The 17,899-nt window shown below is 61.9% G+C and overlaps 7 protein-coding genes across 7 annotated transcripts; 3 read left to right on the top strand and 4 right to left on the bottom strand.

The window, feature by feature from the left end:
* Positions 1 to 422: 422 nt before the first annotated feature.
* On the bottom strand, positions 423 to 896 carry MICPUN_59715 (predicted protein; the record flags this gene model as incomplete). Its single annotated transcript, XM_002503020.1, has 1 exon — positions 423 to 896. One exon carries the CDS (start codon positions 894 to 896, stop codon positions 423 to 425), a length of 474 nt encoding a protein of 157 aa, XP_002503066.1.
* A 203-nt stretch (positions 897 to 1,099) lies between these two features.
* MICPUN_59714 (predicted protein) lies at positions 1,100 to 1,894 on the top strand (the record flags this gene model as incomplete). Its single annotated transcript, XM_002503370.1, has 1 exon — positions 1,100 to 1,894. One exon carries the CDS (start codon positions 1,100 to 1,102, stop codon positions 1,892 to 1,894), a length of 795 nt encoding a protein of 264 aa, XP_002503416.1.
* Positions 1,895 to 2,049: 155 nt separating this feature from the next.
* MICPUN_101256 (predicted protein) lies at positions 2,050 to 3,979 on the bottom strand (the record flags this gene model as incomplete). Its single annotated transcript, XM_002503019.1, has 2 exons — positions 2,050 to 3,570; positions 3,767 to 3,979. 2 exons carry the CDS (start codon positions 3,977 to 3,979, stop codon positions 2,050 to 2,052), a joined length of 1,734 nt encoding a protein of 577 aa, XP_002503065.1.
* Positions 3,980 to 4,509: 530 nt separating this feature from the next.
* MICPUN_101255 (predicted protein) lies at positions 4,510 to 6,687 on the top strand (the record flags this gene model as incomplete). The annotated part of the gene is made up of 1 exon (XM_002503369.1): positions 4,510 to 6,687. One exon carries the CDS (start codon positions 4,510 to 4,512, stop codon positions 6,685 to 6,687), a length of 2,178 nt encoding a protein of 725 aa, XP_002503415.1.
* Positions 6,688 to 6,892: 205 nt separating this feature from the next.
* On the top strand, positions 6,893 to 10,261 carry MICPUN_59711 (predicted protein). The gene is made up of 2 exons (XM_002503368.1): positions 6,893 to 7,799; positions 8,000 to 10,261. Exons 1-2 carry the CDS (start codon positions 7,054 to 7,056, stop codon positions 10,209 to 10,211), a joined length of 2,958 nt encoding a protein of 985 aa, XP_002503414.1. The 5' UTR covers positions 6,893 to 7,053; the 3' UTR covers positions 10,212 to 10,261.
* A 103-nt stretch (positions 10,262 to 10,364) lies between these two features.
* MICPUN_59710 (SNF2 super family) lies at positions 10,365 to 16,033 on the bottom strand (the record flags this gene model as incomplete). Its single annotated transcript, XM_002503018.1, has 2 exons — positions 10,365 to 15,398; positions 15,467 to 16,033. 2 exons carry the CDS (start codon positions 16,031 to 16,033, stop codon positions 10,365 to 10,367), a joined length of 5,601 nt encoding a protein of 1,866 aa, XP_002503064.1.
* Positions 16,034 to 16,655: 622 nt separating this feature from the next.
* Positions 16,656 to 17,455, bottom strand: MICPUN_82590 (predicted protein; the record flags this gene model as incomplete). The annotated part of the gene is made up of 3 exons (XM_002503017.1): positions 16,656 to 16,849; positions 17,202 to 17,282; positions 17,434 to 17,455. The coding sequence occupies 3 exons, from the start codon at positions 17,453 to 17,455 to the stop codon at positions 16,656 to 16,658; spliced, it is 297 nt and encodes a 98-aa protein (XP_002503063.1).
* Positions 17,456 to 17,899: the final 444 nt, after the last annotated feature.

Genomic DNA, 17,899 nt, shown 5'->3' with positions numbered 1-17,899 from the left:
AACCCTAAACCCTAAACCCTAAACCCTAAACCCTAAACCCTAAACCCTAAACCCTAAACCCTAAACCCTAAACCCTAAACCCTAAACCCTAAACCCTAAACCCTAAACCCTAAACCCTAAACCCTAAACCCTAAACCCTAAACCCTAAACCCTAAACCCTAAACCCTAAACCCTAAACCCTAAACCCTAAACCCTAAACCCTAAACCCTAAACCCTAAACCCTAAACCCTAAACCCTAAACCCTAAACCCTAAACCCTAAACCCTAAACCCTAAACCCTAAACCCTAAACCCTAAACCCTAAACCCTAAACCCTAAACCCTAAACCCTAAACCCTAAACCCTAAACCCTAAACCCTAAACCCTAAACCCTAAACCCTAAACCCTAAACCCTATTTCCCTAAACCCTAACCCAACCCTAAACCCTAAACCCTAAACCCTGGGAGCACTTCGACATCACCCTCGTCGTCGAATGTTCGCGTCCCGTCATCCTCCGACGGCTCCAGCAGCTCGCGACTGTCCCACCCGTCGGGCGTCACGCCCGGGTGCTTGTCCAGCCAAGCCTGAACCACGTTTCGCATCGCCCAGTTCGTCATCACCTTCGTGCTGCTCAGGGCGCGACGCGTGAGCGGGTCCTTTGCGCCGTTGCGCCGGAAGTGCGACAGAATAGCGCTCCTCTCGTATGTGTGTCCAGATTCGAGCACAAACACCGGGTCGCGGAACACGGTTCGCGTGATGGGGCACAAGAGCTCTTCGGGCTCGGCGTCGAGATCTGCGTCGGGGGCGTCGGGCACGTCGCCCCGAGCGCTCGCGCCACGCCGGGTTCGCACGCCGGCGCTCGTGTTTCCGGACGTCGGCTCCGATGCGGCGGACGTCTTGCGCCGCTTGGAGGGCGCCATCGAGCGAACGTCCGGGGTCGACCCTGGCTGCGCGCTCTACTCTGCTATGGCGGGGGGCGGATTGGCCGGTTGGCAGCAGGCAGTTACTTTCCTCGGAACAACCGACGGACCACGACTCGACACCAACGGCAACGGCTGCTCACTTCGCCGCTGCACTTGTTCGCGCGCGCGTAGTCGAGTTGGGTTCGAGCCGCGTGTGTTACATGACGATCTTCGAGTACGAGATCGAGGCGGAGCCCGATGGCAGGGGCACCAAGTTAGAGGGTCTCGTCACCATCAGCGAGACGACTATCGACCGAAGGGACAACGATCTGGCGGTGTTGTTGCTCCACGGCGCTGGCGGGGACCTTCACGGCGGCCACCTGGACGATACCTCCGATTACCTGGCATGGATGGGGTTTCCCGTGGTCCGCGTCACGATGAAATCACCGGCTGCCCTGTACCGCATGCGCGCTGCTCACGCCGCGATGGCTGCGGCGAAGGAGCTTGACGAGATGAAACATGTGAAAAAATGGATACTGATGGGGCACTCGAACGGAGCCCGAGTCGCTATCGCGCTCGCTTCTGAAATGCTCGACGCATGGCGACTCGATAACAACGAGGATCAGCCTTTGGGTGTCGTTTTGTTTTCATTTCCTCTTCACGCTCCCGGGAAGCACGACGATTTGAGGGACGACGAGCTCATGTCACTCGAGCTACCGACGTTCATCGTCAGAGGGACTCGCGACACGTTCTCCAGGCAGGATCTCTTCGACTCGGCCATGAAGACGATGCGCGACGCGAAGAAAGCGCACCCCATCATCGTCCACGATGTCATCGGTGGCAACCACAGCTTGCAGGTGCCCAAATCATCGAAAGACACCACGACAGATATCGAGCTCGACGGAATTCGAACGGCGGTGACAAACTTCTGCATCTCCCTGAAGAACATCAACGCGCGCGGCAGGGTGCTTCACCAAAAACCCGCGGGCAGGGGCGCGAACGGAACGACGAGATAGACCCGCAAGACTTGAAGAGCTCACGCACAGGCACGCACGCCACACCACCTGTAACGCAACCTGTAGAATACGCTTGTAACATGCACCTCCTTATGCGCAACAAACAGTTTCAAAGAAGTTCGAGTGGTCAAAATCGATATTCGACAGGTGCACAACTACGCAGACGGTGCCTCTTCCGCCGGCGCCTCCTCGCCGCCTCCTCCGGCAGCCTTCTTCTCCGCTCTCTGCCTCTGATCCGTCTCGTACTCCGCGAGAGCCTCGGTGTTCGACTTCACCTCGTGGGCGGCGACTGCCACGTCCGTGAATCCGACGCACCACCGATAGAAAACGGCACCCGTCTTCGATTCCTTGACAATCTCCGAGTCCCGGATGCCCCTCAGGCACTTCCTCGAACCCTGCCTGGCCTTGTCCGTCAGGGTCATCTCCGAGGGATCGATGTCCTTGAACTCCTTGATGATCTTGTCGTCCCCGATGAGCTTGCGGGTCAGCGCCCAAGTCTGAAACTCGTACTTTTTATGGCCCGTGATCCAGAGCGCCGCCTTGAGCGCCTTCCACGTGTACTTGGGCGCGCGCTGCAGGGATCGGATCTCGAGCAGCGCCTCGTCGTCGACGCCGTCCAGGAGCGTATCGACCGCGGTGAACCTCTTCTGCTTCCTGCTCAGGTTCGCCTTCGCCGCCTCGAGCGCCTTGCGGGTCTTGGCGATGTTGACGCGAAGCGCGGCGTCGTCCTCGTCTTCTCCATCCTGGGGCGCCTCGGGCTCGTCGGGCTCAGGCTCGGGCTCGGGGGGTGGGTCTTCACCGTCGGCCAGCTCGGGCTTGGGATCCTCGGTCGCCGCGAGAGCCTCGGCGATTGCCGCTTGCTCTTCGGCGGCGAGGGCCAGTTTGGCCGCGCGCATCTCCGCGGCGGCGTTGAGCGCGACGGAGGCGTTGTGCGCAACTTCTCGGAGGAGGTCCTTGTCCTCCGTGGAGATGGGCCTACCGCTGCCACCCGCGGGACCCTTGAGGGTGTCCATGCAGAGCATACCTGCGATCTCTCCGGTGGCGAGTTTGATGGGCACGGCGAAGTACGCGCCGACCCTGGGGAAGCCCTTGAGGAAGGCCACGGTTTCGCCCTGAGGACCGTCTTCCTCATCTGGGGGTGGCGGAGGGTCTTCGCCTTCGGCCAAGGGAATGGTCCGCTCGGGGCCGACGTAGGTCAGGCAGTTGTCGATGTCGACCCACGGCGCCTGCGGGGTGTTGTCGATGAGTTTGAACGAAACTCCTTCGCCGCGCTCGAGCTTCTTGCCCACGACCCACTCGCCATCTTCGCCACGGACGCCCGAGGCTGCGGAGACGTAGCGAAAGTACATCTTGGTGTAGTCAAACACCACCGGTTTCTCCTCCCCGTCGCCCTCGTCCTCCTCGTTCTCCTCAGGCACGGGCTCGGGCTCAGGCTCGGGTTCGTCTTCCTCCTCTTCCTCGCCGTCGGGCCTGGGAGCCATCTCGTCCTCCTCGGGCTCCTCGAGGTCGGCGACGTACGTCCTCGCGCCCTTGGGGTTGGAAGAAAGCCTCAGCGCGTAGTTTGCCATGTGCTTGTACAGGATGTCGGGGTCGCCGGTGAGTGTGCGCAGGTGTTCCATCGCGTTCTTGATGCGCGTTTTCTTGTTCTCGACAGCCTCGATCGCATCCTGCTTCTCCTGTGAAATGAGGGACGACGTGGAAGGGGGCGGTGAGATTTTCGCGCAGGGTGAAATTCCTCGGGGCGGGATGCCGAATCGGGTTGTTCGCGGTCGACCCCGGGGCGTGCGTGGGCGTGAAGGTGGCTCTTCCGGGGAGGGTTCGACGCGTTCGTTTCGCCCCGAGAGATACTCAAAACGGGAGGGGTCCGCCCACCTGCTCGATCGCAGCCTCCTGCTCGGCGGCGAGCTGCTTCGCCGCCTCGTGCTTCTTTAGGATCGTGTCATTCGCGACGTACTGGTCCAGCCAGCCCGCGACGAAACCCACCGGATCCTTGGGCTGCGACACCGCGCACTCGGAGCAAGCTCGGACGAGGACGTCCGCGACGGTGTCCTTGAGGAACTGGGTGTCGATCTTATCCTGTCCCATCCTTTGTCTCTTCGCTCGCGGGGCACCGGCCCCCGGAGCTCTGGAAAATGCAGCGGGGCAAAAGGCCCCGGCTGGAAAAATGCGTGCTGTGGGATTGTCGCGAAGGCACCGTTTTTGGGTTCCGGTCCAAAAACTCATTTTTCTCATACTGAGCTTCATACGTTCTGCCTCTCGGCGAACGAGGGCGTCTAATTTTGCCAGCATATCTCAACGGGTATCACGCTTTCCAAGATCGGTGCGGTGCACGGCCCGGCAGAGACTGTCGCGCCGCCGCGGCATCCTCACCGAGGCGGAATCTTCCGCTGAGCGTCTGGTGAGTCCCCCGCATCGCACGGGACGCTCACATTCCCCCCGGCTCGCGCGACCGCCCCCGCCGCCGGCCGCGAATCCAAGATTTTCCTAAATATCACCCAAACGTCGCTCAGTTCAAACCGTCGACGTCGCCGACCCATCTGACGCGCTCTTCCTCTTCGCACTCGCAGGCGGGCTCGATACCCAGCCGGTAAAAGGCATTAACAGACCGGGGCGTGATGAAGGTCTGCGTCCGCGCGGCGCCCGCCGCGTCCCTGCTCGCGTCGGGACGCGTCCGGGCCGTCGCGACGCGGCCCACTGCGACTTACTTGCGTCCGGCGTCCAAGGCTGTGCGACCCGTTCGCGCGGCGCCACTGGGAGGGTACATGGCGCACCGCGGGGCCCAGGTCCGATACGCTTGGGACCCGCTGCCGCCCATGAGTGCCGTCCTCGCCTCTCGACGCGCTTCGGTGCGCACGAACGCGAGCGCTTCCTCCGCCGACCCCTACGGCGAAGACAATTCCGGAGGTGGCTTTCCTTGGCTTGGGATGCTCGTGCTCGCCGCGGCGTGCGCGGCGGCGGTCGGCTTTGCTTACGCCGATCTCGCGCCGATCGTCGGTGCGGTGAACGCGGACAACCTTCTGCCTGCTCAGGACGCCGTTAGGGCCGCGGTTGTCACGGCGAAGACCGGAGCTGTTCGCGCTTGCGATCTCACCGTTGAGATGGCCCTCGACGCGTACGAAGCGGCGGGTGCGGGGGTGAAGAAGATCGGCGAGATCGCCACGGGCGCGGCTTCTGGCGCTAGCTCCGCCGCATCTGGCACCGCCGCTAGCCCCATCGCCGGGTCGCCGCTCGCGGATGTCGTGGCCAAGACCAAGGAGGGTGTCGGGTACTTCGCGGCTGCGATTGCAAACGGCGAGTGGGCGAAGATCCTGATGGCCAAGCCCTTCAAGTCCCTCGCCGCCATTACCCTGACGGTGGTTCGCATCGCCGTATCATGGTTCCTCTCCGGAGTCGAGTTTGCGTGCGCCATGCTGTACTCCACGCCGGCGTACGCGGCTGTCGCGGCGGGGTTTGGATTGATGGTTGTCAACTCCCTCGTGAAGGCTATTACGGGGCCGAAGAGGGAGCTGGCGACGGTGGGAGCGACCGTCACCACCCCCGCACCGGAGCGCGCGGCGCCCGTGCAGACTACCGCGGCGGGTGTGGTGAAGGCTGAGCCCAAGAAGGAGGAGCCCGTGGCTGAGGAGAAGAAGGTTGTCGAGGAGAAGCTGGAGGAAAAGCCAAAGATGCCCGCCACCGCGGTGTTTGAGGCGAGCAGCAGGGTGATGTCGGACAAGGAGAAGGAGGTGATGATGAACCGCGTCCAGGAGGCCAAGAGGCAGCTGGGGATGCAGGACGACGGGTACTCGTCGCCCTCCGTCCGCGACCCGTTCCAACCGGTTTCCTCCTACAGCCCGGCTTCCTCCTACGGCTCGTCCGCGACGGGGTCTTCGCCCTCTGCGGACCAGTCCGATGTGGATCGCATCTTCGCTGAGCTCACGAGCAAGTACGGGCTGCAATCATCGGGATCCGCGCCTGCCAGGCCTTCCGCGGTGCCCAACTCGTACAACCCGCCGGCGATGCCCTCCTACGGCTCCTCGTACCCGGACTCTACCGCGCCCCCCGCGGCGGCTAAGGGGTACGCGCTCCCGGCGACCGACTACGGCGACACGTCCTTCGATGCCGACGCGTTCCTCGCGGCCTTCTCCACGGACACCTCGTACACTCCACCCGCCAGGGACCTCAGCCAGGAGTACAGCAAGTACACGTCGCCGATGTCCTCGGTGGACTACTCGGCGTACACTCCCTCGGTGAAGGAGACGCCGCCGCCGGTGGCGTCGACCCCAGCTCCCCCAACTCCCCCTCCGGTGCCCAAGGCGGCGCCGAAACCCGTGGAGGCTGCGAAGCCCGCGGCGAAACCCGTGGAGGCTGCGAAGCCCGCGGCGAAACCCGTGGAGGCTGCGAAGCCCGCGGCGAAACCCGTGGAGGCTGCGAAGCCTGCGCCGAAACCCGTGGAGGCTGCGAAGCCCGCTCCCGTTCCTCCCGCGTCGGCGGCTTCCTCGACGAAGCCGGCCCGTGACAGGTTGGACCTGTCCAAGGTTGGGTCCAAGACGTTCAAGAACGTGGATCTCGGGGGTATTCTCGGCGGTGCGGCCAAGGTGGTGTCGGAGGGTGCGAAGCTGGGTCAGCAGGCGCTCGAGGCGGCGTCCAAGGAGGTTGGTAAGGGTGGTGTTGGAGGTGTCTCGTCTTCAACCCCGAGGGAGGCTGCGAAGCCTCCAGCCTCGGGCTCGGCGGCGAACGAGCGGGTTTTGAGCGAGATGCTGGACGAGGGCACCGTGATCAAGCGGAAGAAGCCCAAGGATGAGTCTAAGTGAATGGCTCGAATCACACATAGCGCGTTTGAAGTGTAAAGCTCTAACTGGAAAAAACTTGCAAGTCGCCGCGCCCGGGCCTCTCCGATCGGACAATTCGATCGGACCCCAGTCGGGGCATCTGCTGATCTGGCTTGCCTTCCAGCCTATTTTCCCAAGATCACCGCGGGGCTTCGCCCGGGGCGCACAAACTCCGGCGCGCTCGGTGTCACCACACCGAGTCCCAACCGTGCGGAAACCGACACCCACGAGAGATCGAGTGGCGCGATCGCCGCGCGCATCTTTCATACGTCCGCGAGCCGTAGGCGTCGTCGCGGGTAGACCCGGGATTTTTCAGTTAGGGCAAAGAATTGCCCGTTCGCCGACGTCATGTCCGGAGCCCTGCGTCGCGCGCTCGCCATGGGCCTGACCCGCGCTGCGACCTCGCAGGCGCCCGCCGGCGCGTCAACCACCGCCGCCGTGCGCGTCGCGAGCTCCTCGCCCCTGTCATCCGCCGCCGCGCCCCTCGCCTCGTTCAACCACCCGGGCGCGGGAATGACCACCTGCTCCGCCGCGTCGTTGGCTACGCACGGCAGCAAGGGCACCTCCCCTTGGCACGTTCCCGAGAACGACAAGTCCCCAACCAAGGTTCCCGTCGCGCCGCTGGACCCGCCGGTGGCAAAGGTCCTCTCCTCCCTGCGCGTCACACCCGAGAGCCTATGGGAAAAGGACGAAGAACAGGAGAGGAGGATCGCCGCGAGGTTAGCCGCCATCCAGAGCTGGCACGCGAGGCAAAACAGATCCGCGGAGCACCTCCTCCACGATCTAGAGCGCGCATGGGCGCCGACAAACAACGAGCGTGTCACTCCCGCCACGCTGCACGAAGCTCCCGCGCCCGTCGTCGAGGCGCCCGTCGACGGTGTCGTGGGCACTGGCTTTGGACTTGAGCTTGAGCTCAACATCGACGGCGTGGACGCAGACCCGGACGACGTCATGTACGCGCATACCAAACGCACGTACCAGCCATCCAAGCTGGTTCGTAAGCGCAGACACGGATTTCTCTCCAGGACCGGTACGCCCGGTGGAAGGAAGGTGCTGAAGAGGCGCAGGGCCAAGGGGAGGAGGCAGCTCACGGCGTGAGAGGGCGGCGGCGTGAGTGAGAGTGTAACAGTAGTTGACAGGCGATAGGGAGACGGACGCGGCGGCCCCGGGCGGAACAAGTCCAGGGTGACTGAAGTGCCCTTAGCCGATCTTGTAACAACAGAGTATTGACTCACGATGTGAAAGCACTCGTCAGGGTCACGCGTGCATGCTGTTTTTCACAGGATCCGAGTAGACTCGCTCACACTCGTTGGCACGGCGCCTCGCACGAGGCGATGAAGCGGGAGGGGAAGAAGAAGAAGAAAAAGAAGCAGCATTCTCTCGGATCCAACACTCATACCTGGGGGATCGACGATGCACTTGCGCGCCCAAAGAAGCGCCCGCGCTCCTCGGATGCCGCCGCCGCCTCCGACTCATCCGCCGCTCGCGTGAAGAACGCGCTGCGATCCGCGCAACTGGACAAACGAGAGCTGCTGTTGTGGCGGAAGTTTGGGTACGGTCCCTCGCTGTTTAGGCAATACTATCGCGCGCAGGGCCTGGTGGACGGCGACGATGAACTCGAGGAGGTGGAGGCCTGCTACTCGACTGCATTGCCAATCACGTTCCGACTCCACGCCACCGACGGGAGGCGCGCGTCTTCGCTGAAGGCGCGTCTTAGGCAGCTACGGGACGCCAATCTAGTGCATGGGTTAGAATGGATGCCCGCAGATGAGGGGTGGCAGGCTGCGGCGGAGACCAGGGATGCGGGCAGGAGAGAGAAGCTGCACGAGGCTGTGGCGGAAGTTGTGGACGCAGGCACGTCCAGCGGGCTGCTCGCGAGGCAGGAAGCTGTATCGATGCTCCCCGTGCTGGTCCTCGCGCCGCATCTGAAACCAGGCGACAGAGTTCTCGATGTGTGCGCTGCGCCGGGCAACAAGACCATGCAGCTCCTGGAGAGGGTCTCACCTCCGGAAGATGGCGACGAGCGCGGAGGTGTTCGAGGTTTGGTGGTTGCTAATGATGCTCACCCGGGAAGGGTCAAGACGCTCCAAGATGCCATAAAGAGGCACGCCAGGAGCGCTCGAGAGATGGAGTCGCTCGTTGTTACGTGTTCCTATGGACAAGACGTCCCAGTGCCCATTTTTGATGACGGGATCGAGGGTTACGATGCGGTGCTGGCAGACGTTCCTTGCTCTGGAGACGGGACGTTTCGAAAGGACCCGGACGCTTTGCGGCGATGGCACCCAGGCGGCGGAAATGCCTTACACGCCACGCAGGTGGCCGTGGCGCGGCGTATGACGCAATTGGTCAAACCCGGGGGGCATCTTCTGTACTCCACGTGCTCGCTTAATCCGGTAGAGGATGAGGCGGTGGTGGCGGCAATCCTGAAAGAGAACCCTGAGTTTGAGCTCGTCAAAGGCGCCATGGATGCGGGCGCGCCGGGCATGAGATACAGACCGGGCGTGTCCACGTGGAAGGTCGCAGAGCATGCCTTCAAAGGCCAAGATGGTACCAGCAGGTTCGACTCGGATTCTGAATCGGAGTCGGACGACGACGTCACGCTGCGGTGGTATGATGACTACGGCACTGCGACCGCTGCGGGTATGCCAGCCACGGAGGTTTCGATGTGGCCTCCAAGCCAGGAGGTAGCAAAGAGGATGCACCTCGAGCGGTGTGCAAGACTTTTGCCGCACGATCAGGACACTGGCGGGTTTTTCATCGCACTGCTGCGTAGGAAAGCGAAGAAGAAGATCACAGAGGGAGTTTCCGATGCATCCCAGAAGGGAGAGTGCGCGAGGACCGCTGCGGCTCGCGCTGCTGGTGACCTGCCCGATCCCGTCCGACCTCTTCCTCCGAACGAGATGTCGGCTATCGCAGCCCAGCTTGGACTGGGATCTAGCTCCAAAAAACGGTTGTGGCTGGGCGCGGGGGGTGCCGTTACGCTCTCACCTCGCTCTGTGTCAAACTTGACTGACCTCGGTCCAATCGCGATTGCATCGGCTGGCGTTGTCGCACTCGTTCCCAGAGCTTCAGTTTGGAACGAGGCATCAGATGCGGCATTTCCATATGACCTCACTTCAGCGGGCGCCGAGGCTTTGGCGCGCGCCTCTCGCAAGCGTCGCGTTCAGGTGGTTCCAAGCGACCTGCAGGTGATGCTCGCGGCGAGGTCATCCGGTGCCGACGACCCAAGCAACACCAAGGAGCTCGTCTGCCTAACCGCAGAAGAGATGTCCGAAGCGACGCGACGAAAGTGGCGCGCATGCGTGGATGATGGACAGACTGGCGCGGTTGTCCTTGTCCTCGTTAAGCGTGGTAAGGCGGAAGGAGACCCGCCCATGGTGGTCTTCTCGGCTGCGGGCAGGTGCTCGGAGGATGGATTGATGCTCTCTCCTAAGGTTACCGCGGCCGAGGCTTCGCGATTGCTCAAGGACCTCTCGCGCGTCGCAGGCACCAAGCGCAACAAGTAAAATTCGTAGTACACGTGTGTGGCTATTCAAACTTTCGTAGTAGTCGTGCTATTCTATGCAATGTGCGTGCGTGCGTGCAATGTTGTTGCACTTCGTGTCCCGACGGTGCGCGTCATCGTAACTCTCCGTCGGTGCGAAGCATTCCATCGTCTCTCAGCGGGCGGCGTTTCTCCCCTCGGGTTTGACCGCCGGCACCGGCGCGCCTTCTTCAGCCAGCTCGAAGAGCATGTTCAATTCTGCCGCCTTGAGTTTCTGCTTATCCGCCTTGAGGTGTCCCGCGAGTTCGCCCTTGGTCATGCCGCGCTGCTTCTCCGCCTCAATCACGTCGGCCGCTTCGTCTTCGGGCTTCGTTTCCTCCCTTGCGGCGAGCAACTTGCGAATGTTGGACTCGATCGAGTTGGCGACGATGAGGTGTTTGACGCGGACCTCCCGTCTCTGCCCCATGCGCCACGAGCGGCCGATGGCCTGTTCGGTCAGCGCTGGGTTGAACGCTGGCTCAACCAGGAACACGTGTGTCGCCGAGGTCAGATTAATTCCAACGGCACCCGAGCGCATGGAGAGCAAAAACACGGTGGTCGGTGGGTCCTTCTGGAACGCCTGGATCGCTTGGTCGCGCTGCTTGAGGGGCATGCTGCCGCTGATGGTGCGGAACCCAAAGCCCTCCTCGGGCAGGCGCTCCTGCAGCCAGCTGAGGGTGGAGTTGAACTGCGAAAAGATGAGCGCCTTGTTTGACCCGTCCTCGTCGCGCATCTTGCGCAACTCGGTGACCAACGCCTGGAGCTTGCTTTCGGAGTTCAGCACCACCCGAACCTCCTCAACGTCACCGTTGGCGCCATCCCCAGCAGCCCCGCCATCGACGTCCATCGGCTCGGCGGCCTCGTCGGCGGCGGGGGCGGGAGCAGCAGCGCCGCGACCGCCGCGACCGCCGCGACCGCCACGACCGCCGCGACCGGCACGAGGCTCCTCAGTCCTCCTTCGCTCCTCGCGGATATGCTGGACGTCAATCGTCGCGCGGCACCCCAGCGCGGGGCAAGCGCATCGGTTGCTGCCCTCGCCATCACCGGCACCCCTCCCGCGGCCGCGGCCGCCGCGACCGCCTCTGCCGCCTCTGCCGCCTCCGTTTGCGTTGAGCCCGGTGTTGGCGGTGACATCCAGCAGGCAGTCCGTGCAGAAGAAGTGGCCGCATCCGGTCCTCAGGGGCCCGTCGCAGATATCCTTGCAGACGCTGCATTCCTTGTCGACCCCGTCCAAGGGCGCGGGCACCACGGGCTTGGCATCCAGAACGGGAGCCGCGGGTCCTCCCGCGGCGACGCCCGGGTCGGGTTTCACGTCCGCGCCGGCGCCGCCGAGGTTGGGCTTGACGTCCTGGGCAGCTTCGGCGGCGGCGGCGGCGTTCCTCCGCCTGTTCTCCGCCGCTGCCGCCGCCGCCCTCTGTCTGGTGAGGTCCACCTCGAGGTCCTCCTGCGTGAGGTGACCGCCGGAGCACAGCCTGCGGAGCGGCAGCAGGAGGCTCATGATGGACAAAATCTTGGAGCTGATGAACGCGTCGCCGCGCGCGGCGAAGTTGCGCTGGAAGTTCTCCTTGGCCCTGGCGTGAAGTTCGTCGTACTTAGCGCGCTCCTGAGGTCCGAGGACCACCTCGACCGTCGCCTCGTGCTTGGGGGGCAGCTCAAGGATCTTCCTACCCGCAATCTGCTGGTTCTTGGTGTGGCGAATCATGATAGAGCCCAGGAGGGCGAGGGGCAGAAACGCTGTGCGCGACGCGTGGTGCCTTCCGCTCTTGTGCAGGGGTCCGCGGAACCAGTTCTCAAACACGGGCTTGTTCAGCGCCGGGTGCAAGCCAAGGAATTTGATCTGACCGTGAAGGTCCAACACGTCTGTGCCCATGGGGGTCCCGGTGCACGCCCACCTTCGCGCCGACCTGAGCTCGAAGCATGCCTTAGACTGCGACGTGGCCGCTGACTTGGCCATGTGCGCCTCGTCCAGCACGATTCTGTACCATTCGATCTGGTTGAGCGGGTGGTTGATGTTCTGCTTGCCGCGGTCCGACGCGAGCGTCTGGTACGTGGTGACAATCAGATCAAAGTCCTCCGCGAGCTTCTTGGGGTCCCTGATCCGCTTCTGGCCGTGGTACATGTGGATGCGCAGAGTGTTGTTACCGTCCAGCTTGGATCGGGCCTCGTCGATCCACTGGCCGACAAGGCTGACAGCGCACACCACCAGCGTGGCGGTGGAGCGATACTTTGTTGCCAGTCTCGCATCCATCGCCTGGCCCGAGCTGTTCGTCTCGGCCCTCATGCCCAAGCCCTCGCTGGGTGACCTGCAAACCGTCCCTTCGGGGTCTCCGTTCTTCAGCCAGTCCTTGGGAGCGGGGTTGGCCAGCACCAGACCTAGAACCTCGATCGTCTTGCCGAGTCCCATCTCCTCGCAGATGAAGCCGCCCTTGGGCATCACGGGCACCTCGCTATTAAGCATTGTCATGCGGAACATAGGCGAGAACAGGATGGTCGGTAATGCAGGGATGGGCTTCCACATCACGTCACGGAGACCCCCCGGCTTACCCTCGAGGTCGATCATGCGCTGAAGAGACTGAAGCTGGTAGTCGCGCATGTCGCACGTCAAACCGGCGGGCTGCTTTGCCGCCTTGCCCACGGGCATCTCAAGACGCTTCATGAATGTGGGGATGCTCCTCACGTCGCTCACGTTCCGGTGCATGCGACAAATCATGTCGTAGTGTGCCATCATGTCCGCGTCCCACAACATCCACGAGATGGACTCGTACATGACCGAACCGGGAATGGTCTGAAGAGTGCTGTTGTTTTTCTCGTACGATGGACGACTGTAGTAATCCTCGCGGTGGTTGCCGCACTCGTAGAAAATGTTGTTGTTCATGTTGTTCCTGGACACAAAATCCTTGCATGTGTGGCCCATTGCGTCGACTGCAGGAGCAGGGACGCGAGGGTCCTTGATGTAGATCTTGATCTCCAGAGTCGCCTTCTGCCAGGCGGCATTGACCTTCGATGATACCTTCTCCTTGATGAAAGCCGCCAAGCGAATGAGGGGCTGTCTGGCCCTCCACTTCCTGGGGGGGTTAGGGTAACCACTTCCACGGGGGTTATGCGGCCGCGGCAATTCATCAAAGCAAGCGAAGCTCGCGCACTTTAGCTCGAGGAGAATCCTCTCCGCGCGTGCCGCCGCTGCGTGCTCCGCACACTGGCGCCTGTACAGGTTGGGCAGATCCTTCTCGTCCTCCTCAGCAGTCTGGTGGCGAACAGCACCAGCTCTGAAGATATCAAGAGGCGCCGTGAACGCCTTCTTAGCCGATGTGCTCAGCGCGCCATGATTGTACACTGCGATGATCTGGTGCATACGGAAGCCCGAGTTGTTAAAGGCATGTACGCCGTAGTTGAACCGGGTGTTCTTCGGGTCAAACTTACGGTGGTGGTGCTTGTAGTTGAGGTTGGCAAATGTGCTGAGCTTGTTGCCAGCGTAGAGTTCCTCAAACGCAGAGCATTCCACTTGCCTGATGGGGTTTTGGTAATCTTGCCCGGTGTGAAGCAGTAGAGGCTCGGGTAGGTTTATGGAGTCGACCGGGGCCTTGCGTTTACCCTTCGCCTGCGCGTTCTCGGGTTTGTCGGAGCCATCCTTGATGCAGTGCGAGATGATGTTCTTCAGGGTGGATACAAGCGCGGCCGCCGGCACCTCGCCGCCAACTTCAATCTCCTTTGGGGGATTGAAGATGTTCTCCCTGGGAATGTTGGTGACGTCGCGGACGCCGTCCTTGGGCACGGGCATGATGAGCGGAAACGAGAAGGGCTTGATCCACGTTTTCTTTTCATCTGCAAACGCGTTCAGATCGTGTTCCATGTCCTCGTCGGAGGAGTCATAGTACGGGTTATCCGAGTCATACTCCGAGTCGTACGGGTCAACCACAGCCCTCCTCGCCTCCTTCCTCGCCTGCTTGATCTTTTCCACCCTCTTCTGCGTCTCCAGCTTCCTCTTCTTCGCCTCCTCTGCCTCAGCCTTGACCTTCGTGATGTCGTCGTGGTAGCAAGGGTAAACGATAACGACATCCGCTGTGTTCTCCGGAAGGCGATAAGCCACCAGCACGTCGTCGGGCTGCACGGGATCATTCAGCTTCGCGGCCTTCGCGTTGGAGCTCTTATTCTCGACGTAATCGCGCGCGAGCGCATCCAGGTTCACGGGCGAATCCGGCGGCACCTCTCGGCTGAACCCGATGACACCCTGCACCGCACGTTTGTCAAAGGGCAGCGCAGGATCCGGATTCCTGCCCGCGTCTACACGGTTGGCATCCGCCAACACCTTGCCATCCTTATCCGTCGCGCAGGTATAGAGCACGTTCACTTTGGAGCAGCCTTGGAACAGAGCCCCGGGTTTGCCTTGCCTCTTCTCGTCGTAGTGCTTGAACTGCACGCTGGCCAGCACAATCTTCTCCTTGACGGGAATTGCAAGCTTCGTGCGGATGCCCTGCACCAGGTTGCTCACGAGATCGTTGCGGCCGACAAGGACGGCGACGTCCACGGGAGGATTCATACCGGCAGAGTCAATCACGACGACGCGAATGGGAATTTGTTTGCGTTTGGGTTCTTCCCCGGGACGGAACATATCCCGCATTTTCAGCCGCGAGGGGGCCTGGCTTCCTCTTGTCGCGGCGTGACCAGCCTTTTCGCCAAACAGAGAGTACAGATTGGTCCTCGCGTGCCGCGGCTCTACTCGGGGGTTTTGGTTTGTCGCGACCTTCCTCCTCGTCTCTGAGTCCCTGAACCGGACCCCGAAGCGCGCGTCGTCAAACTCTGCATCGAGTCGGGCCGCGTTCATCCCGTCCTTGGTGTTGACGTACACGGGAAGCTTCAACAAACCGATTTCCTGCAGACCGGGAAGCGTCGCGGGGTCGGGCATGCGCTCGTACAGCGGGGGCTCACGGAGGAGGACCCCTCGGTCCTCGCCGAGGTGCGGTGCCGCATTACGTGTCATTTCTTCCATGCGCGCACGAGCCTCCGCCGCCTGCAGAGCTCGCGCGGCCGGGGACGCCGGGGGAGCAGGTCCGGGCCGCGCCGCGGGCCGAGCAGCCTGCGCCTTTGTCAACTGGATGCGGGTGCGCATTTGATCCCACCTGGCAACACCCGCCTTGGCATCGCAGTGAATGACCCAATCCGCGCACGGCGCCTGCTGGTCGCAGCAGTAGCACCTGCGTCGTTCAGTCAGAGATGGAATTTCAGAAACAAAGCTGGCACCCCCTTGGGGAAAGCGGAGGGGTTCTTATTTGACTCGTCCGAGAAGGAAGCATCGCGGGCAGGGGACGCACCAGCAGTTCGGGCAGTGCTGCGTGTGTCGCGTAGAGTCGAACTTGAACACGGCGCAAGCGTGACGTGGGTGGGGGAAGTCGACCAAGGCGTCGTCTCCGACCATTCCTGTACGCGGGGCGGGGTGAAAAATAGGTTGACAAGATGCGTCAGATCTGAAGGTTTCAGGGGCGCGTGGGCGAGGAAATCGTCGCGCGTTGTGCCCGGTTCACCCGATCGAAATGGTCCGAGGACGCTTTCGTATCGGAGCGGAGCGCCTTTGACGCGAACGCGCGCGTCAGATGTCGACGCATCGCGGCGAAGGAAGGGAAAGGGGGTGCCAAGTATCGCACCCGTCACCACGACTTCATCTTCGTCGTCGTCTGCGCGGTTTGCCGGTCCCGCTCCGCGCACCTCCCTATTCACAACCACCTCAACCACCTCCTCATCCCTGTTACCTACGGCGACATCCTCCTCGTCGTCCGAAAGCGTCAAATCCACAACCTCGACGCCTGCCATCTCGGCAGCCCCTCCGAGAGTGTGGGGCTCGAAGATACGGACCGCACAGCTGTTCAAAAAAACCTTCTCGGGCGGGAAGATGACATTTCGGTGCTGGGCACTGTTACTTGTAGGAACTGTCACTTGCTTGCGGGTCCACAAGACTTAGACGAACTACAGCGAATGATTTTTTAAGTGTATCTGAATTACATGACGCGCACGTGGCCACGGCGCATCACGCTACCCAAACTAATAACGCACCAGAGCTAACACCCGAAAGCCCCAAGCACGCGGCGGTCCCGCTTACTTGAGCTTCTTCTTGGGGCGAAGCTGGTTGGTGTGACCGCACTTCTTCTTGCGGCAGTTCACGGCGCGGAGGTGAAGACGCGCGTAGCACCTGAGGGAGAGAAGAGAGGGACGATGTACGGTGAGAATCGAGCGCCGGAAAGGTCGTGGAGTGTAGAAACTCGGAATGACCGGGCGATGGGTGGAAACCACCGCCAGGCAAAGTGAAAGAGCTTCCAAGTCGCTTTCGGGTCCGTTTTTCGACTTGAGAGAATGGAGGGTCCGTCAAGACAAACTTTCTGGCCCTTTTGACGGGGAACAGCTCGTGTGCACCGTGCGACAGGTTTGAGGGGGACACTCACTTGCGGCAGATCATCTTGTCCTGGTTGTACTTGCGCGCAAGCTGGATGAGGGAGGGCTCGATGATGCCACCGCGGAGGCGGAGGACAAGGTGAAGGGTGGACTCCTTCTGGATGTTGTAGTCCGCGAGGGTGCGGCCGTCCTCGAGCTGCTTGCCCGCGAAGATGAGACGCTGCTGGTCAGGGGGGATGCCTGCGAGCGAAGAGGGAGAGCATCATCACTTAGTCGTCGCGTCCATTTGATGTGAGTGGGACAGATTTTGCCCTGGGTTATGGATGGGAAAAACCCTCGGGGCGCGCGCGAGGGGGCACCGCGCCGAGACACGAGATGAGCGCCGCCGCCCGTGCGCAAGACGTTCTCCCATCAACGTTCCCAACCGGCCGAACGCCGATGAGATCCGCCGGCGTCTCGTGTCCGCGACCGGCGGAGAGGCTGAGGTTCACCCCCCAGCCCCACCCCGCTCGGGAAAACCCTAAAAGCCATTTTGCCGTCGATTGAGACGTCGATCGCGCGTCACGCATGTCCTCAGCGCTCGGAAACTCACCCTCCTTGTCCTGAATCTTAGCCTTCACGTTGTCGATGGTGTCCGAAGACTCGACCTCGAGGGTGATGGTCTTGCCCGTGACTGCGGAGGGATCGGAGGGACGCGTTAGCAGGCCGTGAGGAGGGCTCTACGGGGTGGAAAAAAACGCGATGACGCTCCGGAAGACGGGCTTCCGTCCCGCGCGTCGGGGTCAGAAGCCCGTTCTGAGGGAGGGTACGGGATGATCACTCACGGGTCTTGACGAAAATCTGCATGGTGTCCTTTCTCTAGGTACACGCGCCCGTTGAAGAGGGCTGTAGATGCCGCGGAAATACGCTTTTGTTTGTTTCCTTCACACCTTCCTTAGTTGTCCGACCAAGTTTTTGTTGTACAACCGACCGAGACTCGGCGAAGACGACAGAACGGTATGATGAGCGATGATGGATGCATTAATCAGAAGCGCTACTTCTCCTCCTCTTCGCCTTCTCATACTCCTCATCGTCGCTGATCAGAAGCGTTTCTTCTTCTTCTTCTTCGGCTTCTCATCCTCCTCGTCGTCGCTGAACACGAGGTCCTCGACAACGTCGTCATCCCCGTCATCCGCCTTGTTGCGCTTGGGCGGCAGCTTGGGCCGAATCTGAAGCCCACCGCCAGTTCCTCCCGCCGCTCCCGCTCGGCTGGCAAGCGCTGCGAGCACGTCCTCGTCGTCCATGCCCTCG

Source organism: Micromonas commoda, chromosome 6 (assembly GCF_000090985.2).
Source record: "Micromonas commoda chromosome 6, complete sequence".
In the NCBI taxonomy this organism is placed as follows: Eukaryota; Viridiplantae; Chlorophyta; class Mamiellophyceae; order Mamiellales; family Mamiellaceae; genus Micromonas; species Micromonas commoda.
The sequence above is the reverse complement of the archived record's forward strand: the minus strand, read 5'-3'. Positions and strand labels throughout refer to the sequence as shown.

Excerpts from the sequence above, each read along its gene's own strand:
- MICPUN_59711 (XM_002503368.1), top strand. The coding sequence starts at position 7,054 with ATGTCCGGAGCCCTGCGTCGCGCGCTCGCCATGGGCCTGACCCGCGCT. Across the intron at positions 7,800-7,999 it reads GGGAGGAGGCAGCTCACGGC|ACTCGCTCACACTCGTTGGC; the intron begins GTGAGAGGGCGG and ends GGATCCGAGTAG.